Genomic DNA, 13,118 nt, shown 5'->3' with positions numbered 1-13,118 from the left:
CATGTTTGACTAAAATAACAGAATGAGAAGGGTAAGTACAAAGAGAATTTATGAAAATATAATGGGACTGCTGGGACTGGCTACTAGGAAATTCTGGAGCAAGAGACTGGTTGTGGTTTTAGGAGGAAAAAAAGGAAAATTCACTGGGCTTTCACAATCTCTGCCATTTATTCTTTCATAATTTAGAAGACCTTCTAGCTTTAGAGAAGAGTAGGGTCTTTCAAAAGGAGAGGAAAGGATGGTAGACTATGAGGAAAAGGCTGTGGAAGTCACTGCAGTGAGTCACCATGTAGGGTGACCATTCCTTTATAACCCTGAGACCACAGTGCAGTATCTGTTCCCTGCCCGCAAAGAGCTTTATTTAGTCAAATGAATAACACAAACACACATAGAAAAGAAGGGAATTAAATGCTATTCTCAGTTCTTATCAAAAGTTCAATAGAGAATAGAGAAATGTGTTATGGCATTTTTCTCTCCTGCAATTTGCTATTTCCCTCAGGTATTTCTTCCCCTTGCGAGCTTCTCAGTATTTTACAGAATAAGATGGCATTTTATCTGAAAGCATTTGGTAAATGTTCTTTGAGTCTAGGAGGCTGCAATTTAACAAATGGCTTCCTCACACAAACTATAAGTATGATACAGGATGATTGACAACTATGCCAACATTTGAAAAGCAGCTAAGAGCTTCAAAGCCTACAGTAGCCAAGGCCAGAACTGGAGTTTATCATCAGCGTTGGAGATTGTGGTTTATGTTGGCAATATAAAATATCTGTCATTTTAATACAACTCTTACAAAGATTTTTAAACATGTCATTAAACAAACATACCAGAAGGATGGGCCCAGAAGAAACCAGTTTTAGGATAACAACAATAGAATCAAAATACATTATCACCAGATAATAGCCTCCTACTGTTTGATAAAGGACTCAGCTTCTAAAGCCAAAACAAACACAGAGGCACAGCCAAGATGTTTGTTTTAGAAGTGGAAGACATTGATCTTATGACACATTTCTATTACAATGGTTTTGTTTCTGTTACAGTCAGAGCAGGCTCTATTTACAATTATGCTGTCTAATTTCAGAGGTGTTCTGCAGAAGGAAAGTTTCCTGTAGTGCAGCTTAGCTTATTTATCACCTGTCTGCAGACCTAGGGAAGTCTACTGCCTTCTCCTTGACTCACTAGCCCTTCCCACCCCCTAAAACAGGATCTGCACTACAGTAAGACAAAAACAAGAGGAGCCTGGCCAATTTAAAGAAGATGTATGAGGGGTGGGAGAATGTTCAGAAGTGATATTTTTTACTACGGTTTTTTAAAAACTCATGTTCAAAGCTGAGATCCTATACCTATCTCTGCAGCAGAGCTCAGGACTTGCTTAGAGATGTCATTAAAAGTGACTAAAGGCCATCTCCACTTTCATTGCTTTAGATAGATATTTATGTGTATTTACAGTATGGAAGATTGCCTGGCCTGTGCCTTGGGGTGTTATTAGCATAACTGATAATAACGAAACTCTTTCCTGCTCTCTCATCCCATGCTTTACCCAGTGTTCTCATGGAGATGCCACTCCTTTCTTTCCATCAAACCTCAGTGAATTCTGGTTTCTGCCCAGCCAAGGTGAACCTTTATATCTTTCTAATTCTTGTAATCAGAGCCAATCTATAGAGTGGGCGGGAAGTATTATGGAAAGACTGCTGGATGAATTAAACTGCTCAATATCCCTCCCCCATCTGACACTTCCACTACCTGCTGTGCCTCTGCACACATTTTATTCAATCCGACTAGGTGACCAACACTGGGCCTTGCAAAGCATTCAGTCCATCAGCAGATATCAGGTAGTAAATATATTGTAAACACTCTCATGGGCTAAGCGTTGTGCAAGACAACAATGAGATGAAGATGGATGAGGCAGAGACTCAGACACAAAGAAGTTTGCCACCAAGATGGGGAGACAGAAAAACAGTCAAATGAAAAACTATAGTAAATGTGGCAAGACCACTCTCCTAGAGAGTACTAAATTAAATTGAAGAAAAGTCCCTAGCATTGGCAATTACATCTTAATGATGGTGATCTGTAAGAGAGCAATTTGAGGAGAGAAGATGAAAGCCAGATTACATTAGAGTTGTAATGCTTGGGAGGTTAGTGGAAGAGACAATGAACTATTCTATTGAAAATTTTGCTTGAAAATTGATAAACACTGGATGGCCGCTAATGGAATCTCAGGTGTCAAGGGAGCATTTGCTTATTATTTGCCTTAAAGATGGGAGAGTTGTGATCATATTTATGGGCGGTAGGGAAAAAACTCTATGCCTATGTCAGAGGATTTTTTTTAAGTTTTTAAATCAACTTCTGAAATGAAAATACTACTGGGAAGAGTAGGCTCTTAGTGAAATCTGTCAGTTGTCAGTTAACACCTTAGCAGGGCACAGGATGCTAGGGGGTGCCAAGAGCAGGCAGGAGAACGCTGCTCCTGACGAGGTGGGAGAGCACCCAATATCCGCTTCTTCACAGTCGCGTCTGGGAGACAGCCAAAGAATCCCAGCTGGTCCCAATTTGACAAACAATCCTCATTCTCCTTTAATAGCCTGAAATAGAGGAACGCAAACAGGGCTCAAATTAATGCTTTTGCACATCGCTCTTCCTTGCTGAGATTAGTTTTTAAGTAAATGAGGATATAGGTTATAGAAGCAAACAAGGAATTACAGAAATATAAGGTTAATTATTTCAAATGGTATCAAAGTAATGCATATTTTTTAAAAATTAAAAGAATACCATAGGGGGCCACCTTTCTCCCCCCTCTATGCTACCTGCCCTGACACAGTGGTAATCATTGTTACCAAATAGGTGAGGGACTTTCTCTACTTGAGGTGTGCATTTACATCCACACATGTAAACATAACACACATATGTAATGCAGTTGCCTGGCCCACTTGCCAAGCACTGTTTTCCCTACTCTTATATACATACATTGGCAGAAATCTGATTTGGGAAGTACCCACCTATCCTTAATAATAATAATAATAATGATACCTAGCATTTGCCAAATACTCCTTATATTCCAGACATGAAACTAAGCACTGTATCATTTTTTAGTTTTACAAATAACTACTCAACTGTATTCTCAAAAATAGCCAAAAACCACAAATAAAGCAAAAGTCCCCATAATCGATCCTTGTTATCCTGAACCCCTCCTCTGACATGACCATCATTGCCAGTTAGGTGGATATCCTTTTAGATATTTTTTAACTCCATATAAATATCTAGATGGACATACAGAAACATTTTGTTTGTTTTTCTTGTAACTATTACCCAACTATAGATATTGTCCAGAACTCACATTTTTCATTTTGGTCATGCAGATCTTTCCATTTCAAAGCATGTAAATCCAATTCATTCTGTTTAACATTTGCATAGAGGGCATGCTAATTCATTCGGTGGCTTTATCACAGATTAGCCAGTCATTATTTTACTGGCGGTCATTGAGATGAATTCCAATTTTACACTGTAAAAAAGAATGGCATAATAAAAAAGCTTACATGGGCCCTTTGGACACATATGTCAGTATTTCCTTCAGTTAGTGAGAAAAGTGGTTGCGGGTCAAAAAACAGAGAAGACGTTTACTGGCTTGCATTCCTTGCTCCCCATTTGCAATGGCTCTCACAGCCCACTCCACCACTTGTGGTCTGGGGATCAGACTCTGACAGAAGTGGAGCCTCTGACTTAGAATAAGGCGATGAGCCCATCTAACACCGATGGTGAAAACAATAATGGGTTTAGAAGATGACGTGTACCTTAAAACTGTTCCATTCAAAATAAAACTCAGGAATTTTGATGAGAATTATGAGATACTTACTCGTTTTTGCACATATACAGGAACAATTGAGCCCTGGGAGATGTCAGATACCATCTGTATCAGTTTCCTGGGGCTGCCATAACAAGGACCACAGGCTGGTAAACAACAGAAATTTATTTTCTCATGGTTCTGGATGCTAGAAACCAAGGTGCAGGGAAGGTTAGTTTCTTCTAAGGGCTGTGAGGTGATGGTCTGTTCCAGGCCTCTCTCCTTGTCTTACAGATGACCGTCTTCTCCCTGTATCTTCACATGGTCTTTGCTTTGCATATATCTGTGTCCAAATTTCCCCTTTTATTAATTATCCTTATAAGGACAACAGTCATATTGGATAAGGGCCCACTCTAAGGACCTCATTTAAATTTAATTACCTCTTCAAAGACCCTATCTCCAAATATGGCTATATTGTGAAGTCCTGGAGGTTAGGACTTCAACATATGAATTTTGAAGAGGACACAATTCAGATCCTAATACCATCTTAGGATCACAAGAGGCAGTAACCATAGGATAAAAGGGAGAACTCAGAATCAGTAAGAAATGGAGTGCATGCAGATCAAGTCCCAGGTGAAGTCAATATTTTTTTGCTGAATTTCTTTCAACTCAATTTTCATTTGAAAGAGTCGATAATTTCCTTGAATTGCATAAGCAAGCTTAAACGGGATATTGTTTCTTGTGACCAAGGAAGCCAGGGCATGACTATATTAAACTGTGATAGATACGTTCAGTTAACCTCCTAAAAAGCAGTTTAAACACACTTTTTCATATACAGTATATAAAGTGCTCTGTTCCTTAGACTGTCATTAACAAGAATTATTTATAAGCTTGTTTAAGCATTGTCATTCTTATGAGTAAAAACCAGAATCTCATCATTGTTTCATTTATTTATTTCTCTTGATTAGGAGGAGGTTGAGCATCTTTTTGTTTGTTGATTGGTTATTTTAGTTCTTCTGTGACTGGCCTATTTACATCTTTTGCCAATAATTTTATTTGGCTATTTTGTAATTTTTTATTGAACTGTGGAGTACTATAAAGAAAGGAAACATAAGAAAATATTTTCTCTTGCCTTGTCACTGATTTAAAACCCTATTTATGATGTTTTTAATTTGAATTATTAGTTCAATAAAATTTTCAGTCTTTTCCTTTGTAGTGTCTATGTTTTGTGTCTTCCTTAGGCCATTCTCATGTCAAGATTATAAAAACTTTGTCCTACAATTTCATATATTTAATATCTTTATTTTTATTTTCTTTATATTTTGATCTTTAGCATATTTAGAATCTATTGTAAATATTATAATATAGAAAATATAATATATTTATAATGGATAGTCAATTTTCCCTAAATCTTTTAGTAAATAATTTGTGTCTCTAGTGATTTGAATTATCTCTTTTGTCATATATAAAATTATCAAATTTATAGGTTCTGTTTCTGAAAAATCAATTCTGTGCCATTGATCTGTCTTGCTTATTTCTGTACCAAAATCACACTGTTTCAATTAGGGCAGTTGTATCATAAGGTAAAATATTGAAAATACAATATGTAACTTTATAATATAATGTTTAAAAAAAAATATTGCCTCACTGTTATTTTTAAACATTTTCTTGACTACTCTTTTCCATTTATTAGAAATCGGCTATTCAGTTTCTTAAAGATCCCGATGATGTAATGCCCGCTTCTGTCCAGAGGCATAGAGTTAAAAGGAAATCACCGCTACACTTGCAATGAAAAAGATGGGCACTTGGGTTGTTTCCACATCTTTGCAATTGTGAATTGGAGAGGGGAGGAGGGGATGGGTTTGTTCACACCTAATGGGTGCCGTGCGCACCGTCCAGGGAATGGACACACTTGAAACTCTGACTCGGGTGGGGTAAAGTCAATATATGTAAGTAAACATTTGCATCCCCATAATATGCTGAAATAAAAAAAAAAAAAAAGAAAGAAAAGTAAAAGAGCCGGACTTACTTCAAATTTGTACTTTTCTTGAATCCATTGGAGGGCTGAGGCCCAGGAAACAGTCTCAAACATTTCAGGAGAGATAGTACCAGCAGGAAGAAAGAGATGAGACCATTTACTCACCTGGTTTAGTGAGCAAATGTACAGTGAGAAAAGATAAGCGATTATAAAATAGCTGAAAAATTGGTAAAGGCTAAATGTGGACTGGCAGGACATTGTGAAACCTGTGGGGGCCATAGAAATTGACCAGGTCTTCTTGCAGGCGGTTCCTTTGTAAACCCCATATGGTACATTCCCAGAAATGTTTGAAAGAGCCTCTTAAGTGTGTATTGTGAGGAAAACAACTGTGCCAGAGGGGCCTAACCCTTTCCCCTGTCTCCACTAAGGAACACAAGCCTTGATGAAAAATGATAACAGAAAATCTGCATGACATTAGGTTAGGCAAAGAGTTTTTGGAAATACCAAAAATATTACCCACAAAAAAAACGAAAAATTTGAACTTTTTTAAAATTAAAAACTTTTTCGGCCGGGTGCGGTGGCTCACGCCTATAATCCTAGCACTCTGGGAGGCCGAGGCGGGTGGATCGCTGGAGGTCAGGAGTTCGAGACCAGCCTGAGCAAGAGCGAGACCCCATCTCTACTAAAAATAGAAAGAAATTATATGGACAACTAAAAATATATATAGAAAAAATGAGCCCGGCATGGTGGCGCATGCCTGTAGTCCCAGCTACTTGGGAGGCTGAGGCAGTAGGATCGCTTAAGCCCAGGAGTTTGAGGTTGCTGTGAGCGAGGCTGACGCCACGGCACTCACTCTAGCCCGGGCAACAGAGCGAGACTCTGTCTCAAAAAAAAAAAACTTTTTCTAGGCCGGGCGTGGTGGCTCACGCCTGTAATCCCAGCACTCTGGGAGGCCGAGGTGGGCGGATCGTTTGAGCTCAGGAGTTCGAGACCAGCCTGAGCAAGAGCGAGACCCCATCTCTACTAAAAATAGAAAGAAATGATATGGACAGCTAAAAATACATATAGAAAAAAAAAAAAATTAGCCGGGCATGGTGGCGCATGCCTGTAGTCCCAGCTACTCGGGAGGCTGAGACAGAGGATCGCTTGAGCTTAGGAGTTTGAGGTTGCTGTGAGCTAGGCTGACGCCACGGCACTCACTCTAGCCTGGGCAACAGAGTGAGACTCTGTCTCAAAAAAAAAAAAAAAAAAAAAAAAAACTTTTTCTACATGAAAGATCCTATTAAAAGAATGAAGTGACAAGTCACAGGCTAGGAATATATGCATATGCATGTTACATTTCTGAGAAAAAACTTATGTCCAGAATATACAAAAACTCTCAAAACTCAATAATAACACGAACAATGTAATAGACCAGGTTATAAGCTGATTTGATGGGCCTTAAGACTTGCCAAGGCGCCGCCTAGAGATAGCCGTGCCTCCTCCACTGCTTTTCTCCCTAGCTGCAGTGTGGTATTAATGCAGGATCATGTGCTGTCGTGTGCATTTCAAAATTTACTTGAAAAGTAATCCACAGTTTAAACATTATACCGGCATCTAATGCCTAAAGAATTACCGTTGCACCCCGCATTTGTTCCCACAGACCATAGCTACATTTGTATGTTCATCTTTGGCATAAACAAGAATATCACCCACTATTTTCTGTAACAGTGACAGAGGATTGTGGGAATCCTTGTTAATTAAGCCATTCTTCAAGAAACCTATGCTCCTTGAGAACGCAATAGCTTGGTGACTTAAATGATGCTTCTAAAAAGAAACACGTGGCGCGCGTTACCCGCCATAACCTACCGGCCAATCAGTTTTGTGCTTCGAGCGGCAGCAATTGTGAAAAGCTAAGCCCGAGGCAGGGCGGGCGGGCACACGAGCGCACGTTCAGTTCTGGAATGTTTGCTGCACTCTCAGTCGACGCCTGACTAGTAGAGGCTGGCAACGGGTCGCTTTAGGCGGACGTTCTTTCTCTATACATTTCAGGTATTATTTGAGGGTTGTAACCTCAAATTTAACCTAGATTTCGTAGCGAGGAAAGGAGAAAACCAGAAAAATCGTACCGTGTTGGGGGTCGAAGTAGCTGCTGGGGTCCTCGCCCTCCTGCGAGGAGGGTGAAGCGCCCCCACCTGCTCCGGCTTCTGAGGGTACGCGGAGAAGTCCCTGGGTACGCAGAGAAGTCCCCAGGTACCCAGAGAAGTCCCCGGGTACGCGGAGAAGTCCCCAGGTACCCAGAGAAGTCCCCCGGTACGCGGAGAAGTGACCGGGAACACCTTCGCGGATCCTGTACACGCCGACTTAGCTTCCTGGACTGTCCGGAGCTTGCCAGGAGCGCCCCAGCGCAGGCAACTTCCGAGATAAGCGCTAAGGCATTTAAAATGGACCAGTCTTCACCCGGGGCTGGCACTAGCACAGCCCCACAGCCGGGAGCAGCTGCTGCATCTCCCGAGCCCCGGTGTCCTATATGCTTGGATCGATTTCATAACGTGTCTTACCCAAATAACTGCTTGCATAAGTTCTGCTTTCGCTGTATTCGGGAGTGGGCAAAAACCAAAGCTGAGTGTCCACTGTGTAAGCAGCCCTTTGATTCTGTTTTCCATTCTGTGAGGGCAGATGATGACTTCGAGGAGCATGTCCTAAGGGCTTCCTATGATGATTCTGCTGTTCCGCCACGTCGCTCCCGGACAGCTGGGGCAAGGCCAGGAAACGTTTCTGTACCTAGTGGTCCCGCGAACGGAGGAACAACTTCGCCAGACACTGGCGTTCTATTTGAAGTGTTAGGCCCTTCGACAAGAGGTAGGGATGTCGCAATTCCTGAGTTGCTGAGTCTGTTTGTAGTAGCCAGGCCAAGTACTGTCCATGAAATATCTTTGCTGACAGCTCAGGAACAAGAGACTATCAATTTTAGACGAGCTCTCTATCGTGCTGGTGCTCGAGTTACAAGTGTTGAAGATGGTGGCAGCTCTACGGAAATGTCAACTCAATTTTTCCGTACAAATCCAGCTTCCCTGCGCAGATTAGACCCCTGGGTAAGACGGGAACTTATAGTTCTTTTAGGAGCTCGCGAACCTTCAGTGGATATCATCCAACTCATCATCATGACTAATGTTACTCGCTATGCTTTGGAGAGCCAGGCATTTGTGTCGGATTTAAGACCATTTTTTCTTCATCTAACCGAGCATTTTGTACATGAACTTATCAGTTTTGCTCGATCTCCTTTTCACATGGAGGCATACGACCAACACGCTCATTATGATTACCCTGCGCCTGCACGTGAAGAAGGCAGCCCTTCTGATTCTTCAGTCATTACCGTATCTCCAGATGAGTCTGGGACCCAAGAGCTAGACATTGACGCAGCCACTGTTAGTCAGGCACCATGGGATGATGAAACACCGGGACCATCTTACACAAGTTCAGAGCAGGCACATGTTGCTATGTCTTCTCTCTTAAATAATTCCAGCAGTTCAGACGAAGAACTGGTCACAGGGGGAGCCATGTCTCAGATACAAGGAGTACAAAGCGATGAGGACTTGAATAACAACAGTGATTCTTCTTCAGATGATTGTGTCATTGTCGGGGTTGTTAAACCACTAGCTGAGAGGACCCCAGAACTTGTTGAACTGTCTTCTGATTCTGAGGAGTTCAGTACTCAGGAGGAAGGGGAGATAGTGGCGACACAAGAGCAAGACCAGCCTTGTAGTTCTGGTGCTAGCGATCTTATTAGATGCTCATCTCCACTCCTTCTCCTTGGACACAATGAGCAAATGAATGAAGGTCATCCTGATTCATCAAAGGAGGAAGAGGAACAACATACATCGTCATCACCTGGAGACTTGAGCTCATCTTTGAGCGGAGACAGATTACATTCTCCATGTAGCCCTAGAAACAAGAAAAGGGGAAGATCAAGAAGTGCAGGTTCAAGTTCCCAGAGTAGAAGTGAGTGTGATAACCATCCTAGAAAGCATCCTGGGAAGAAAAGAATGAAAAGAAAAATATCCAGAAGCAGGGAAAGGAGCCCTAGAGGGAGAAGAGACAAAAAGAGATCCAAAACTAGAGATAGCAGGTCGTCTAACAGCACCCAAACTCTATCTCTAAGCAGTGAAAGCACAAGCGGATCACCATCTCATAGCAGTGATCACAGTAAGGGAAGGTCACAGAGCAGAAGTGGAGATCATTATCATTTAAGACGTGATTATGGAAGTGGAGATACCTGGGACAGGGCTGACTACGGATCATCTGACAAGAGGAGGGCTCTGTGCAGAGCCCATCGTTCCAGCCAATCTTCAAGTCCAGAATCTGGAAGTCAGTCCTTTTCTTTAAGAAAAAATACCAGGGGGAAAACTAATCCCAGCAAAACAAAATATTACAACAAGGAAAGGCACAGATCAGGGAGCCTGCCTAGTAACAGGTCAACGACTTCACGTACAGGGCCTGAGCAGGGGAAAAATGAAAAACCTGGAGGGAAACGGAAATTCAAAGCACGGCATTTGGAGAGTACCAATGAAGTGGCTCAAGCATCTTATAAATTTGCTTCTAAGGTAAAGCATACTGATTACCAAACATCTTCCTCAGAATTGGATGAAAGCAACAAAAATGAGAGTGACAGCTTTTCAGAAAGCCTGTCATCAGACACAGAGACAAAACGCAAGAGGAGGAAAAGGGCCCGGAGCCGGAGCGTAGAGATAGTTTATGAAGGAGAAGCTACTGACACAACTATACCTCACGAAAAGAAAAAGAAGAAACACCAGGGAGACAGTACTTCGCAGTCCCCAGTTGTAATTACCATCCACGACAGTGATAGTGATAAGGATTGTGAAGTAAAACGTGATGCAGAATGGGACAATAATGGACCTCAAGACCCTCTAGAAGTTGAGTTTTAAGCTCCTTCCTCAGAACCATTTGAAACTAAAGATGGAGTTACAAGAGAAGATGAATTTGGTGTCCTGGACAAGGAATGTGATATTACTGCACTTACTAACAACTTTGAGTAATGCCAGCAAAACTGTACATAATATTCCACCCCCAGCAAGTTCAGTTGAACCAACTCTTGATATAAGAAAAGAGAGCACACCTGCCTCTGATTTGGGGACCAGCCCATCTATCTGAACTCAGCCATCACGGCACTTGCCATCTCCATGGACTTGATTAATGTCAGTGTCTCTTAGCGGACACTGATAAATTTTAAAACTGCTCACTGAGAGTTTTAAGCTACTCATTGCGAATTCAGACGGTACGAAAAGGAAAAATAGGAACAATGTCATCTACTACAGTCTGTTTAAAGATTACTATTGGTGAAAAACTTTTCCCCTTTTAAATATTTGAAGTGATTTCTTTTTTGTGTTAATTAGTTACATTCATATTCCTTCAAAAAAAATTTATGTCCCACGCTCAGAGATATGCACTTTTAAGTGAAGAAAATGATATTGCTAGCAGTTTATTTAAAACTTAGGAAAATTTTTAAATAAAAATAAATAAATTTTAGAAGTGATTTCATATGGAATTTTGTTTTTTGAGAGTTGTTCTGGAAATGCATTATAATCTAGGAGAATCCCTTTGGACAGTCTTTATTTTTCTTCTTAAAAATTGGTATGATTGAGGCTGGGCGTGGTGGCTCACGCCTGTAATCCTAGCACTCTGGGAGGTCGAGGCGGGTGAATTGCTCAAGGTCAGGAGTTCTAGACCAGCCTGAACAAGAGCGAGACCTCATCTGTACTAAAAATAGAAAGAAATTATCTGGCCAACTAAAATATATATATATTGAAAAAATTAGCCGGACATGGTGGTGCATGCCTGCAGTCCCAGCTACTCGGGAGGCTGAGGCAGTAGAATCGCTTAAGCCCAGGAGTTTGAGGTTGCTGTGAGCTAGGTTGACTCCACGGCACTCACTCTAGCCCGGGCAACAGAGTGAGACTCTGTCTCAAAAAAAAAAAAAAAAAAAAAATTGCTATGATTCAAAACCATTTCTTCAGGTTAAACTGAGGCATTTTAATCTGCACAGTTTATCTTGACTTCTGCCAAAAGAAAAGTTTCCTGTTTCTTTGATATACTTCTTAATCTGGACTGCCGGTAAAACAAACGTATATTCAACAAAAGAAAAAATAAAATGGTAACACTTTAAAACAAGAATCAGAAAAAAAAAAAAAATCAATGGCCAAGGCAAGCTATTTTCTGTCTGAGGAATACATTAGAACATGCTAAGGTATTCCACCAGGAAAATTAAGAGAAATGTCAAACCTAACTTAACAGGGAAAAGAATTATTGGATCATGGCTGTTCTGTCCAGCTGCTTTCAGTGTAGTCAACCCAGTCATGGAACCCTAACAATTCACCTAGGACTAGGTCAGCCCACGATCTTCTGTTGTAATATCCATGACTCTTTCTTCACCTCCATTTCCTTCTCCACACCATGCCCCTAACTTGTTTTTGTGACTTGTGTAATTCCTCTTCTCCAACACCTCTAATGATTTTCAGTATGTCATGTTGCCTTGTATCCAGAAAACTCACAGCTCTGGGTATAAGAACGTTCTTCCTATCCTCAGCTCTGCCACATGCCAGTCTAAGCCCCAGCCCTACTTGCCATCAGAGTCCCCTTTGAGTTCTTAGAACTGAATGCTGGCAAGACAGGGATTACAATTTCATTTGTGCTCTTTCCCCGAAGAGGAGTGCCATCTTAGTGTATATGCATAGCAATAATAACAACAGCAGCTAATACTTCTTTAGCACTTGCTATGTTTCAGGAACTGCTTTTAGTGCCTTACACATATGAACTTATTTAATGCATATAAGCACTTTATGAAGATGGAAAATTGAGATCCAGAAGGGTTAAGTAACTTGTCTAAGGTCAGGTACATAGGAAGAGACGGTTCTGGAATTAGAACCTGAACAGTCTGCTCCAGCATTTGTGCTCTTAGACACTATACTTTGCCACACACAGTCTCATAGAAATAAGGTAGGCGTATAGGGAAATACATCACTTCATAACTAAAGTCTTTGATCTTATATACCAGGAAACGTAGATAATAGGACTCAATTAATTAATTCAGGATTAGAATTGACTAGAATTGGTGAGTAAAACTGAACAATCACACTTCACAGTTGGGAAACTGAAAAACAGAAGCCAGACCTTTATGAAGCTGATGAATAATCATAACACCAATATCAGTATATACTTAGGCAATTTAAGACATATTCAAATGGCACTAAAGTTCTTCGTCGTGGTACACAAGGCATGTGGTAGCATGTAGTTCCAAGCATGACAGATATCTGTGGGTGTAACTGTTAAATCATTTGAACCAAATTGAGATAAAGGCAGTAAGTA

General features: G+C 40.9%; 1 protein-coding gene across 1 annotated transcript in view; it reads left to right on the top strand.

The window, feature by feature from the left end:
* LOC138387475 (E3 ubiquitin-protein ligase Topors-like) overlaps window positions 1–10,976 on the top strand; it is a 166,468-nt gene extending 155,492 nt beyond the window's left edge. The window contains 3 exon segments of the mRNA XM_069474531.1: window positions 7,834–7,948; window positions 8,037–10,783; window positions 10,785–10,976. Coding sequence (XP_069330632.1) covers window positions 7,834–7,948; window positions 8,037–10,783; window positions 10,785–10,976 — 3,054 coding nt within the window.
* The last annotated feature ends 2,142 nt before the right edge of the window (window positions 10,977–13,118 follow it).

The sequence above is a fragment of the Eulemur rufifrons genome, chromosome 1 (assembly GCF_041146395.1).
Source record: "Eulemur rufifrons isolate Redbay chromosome 1, OSU_ERuf_1, whole genome shotgun sequence".
Lineage (NCBI taxonomy): Eukaryota > Metazoa > Chordata > Mammalia > Primates > Lemuridae > Eulemur > Eulemur rufifrons.
Note: the sequence above shows the minus strand (reverse complement) of the source record. Positions and strands in the feature narration are given on the sequence as shown.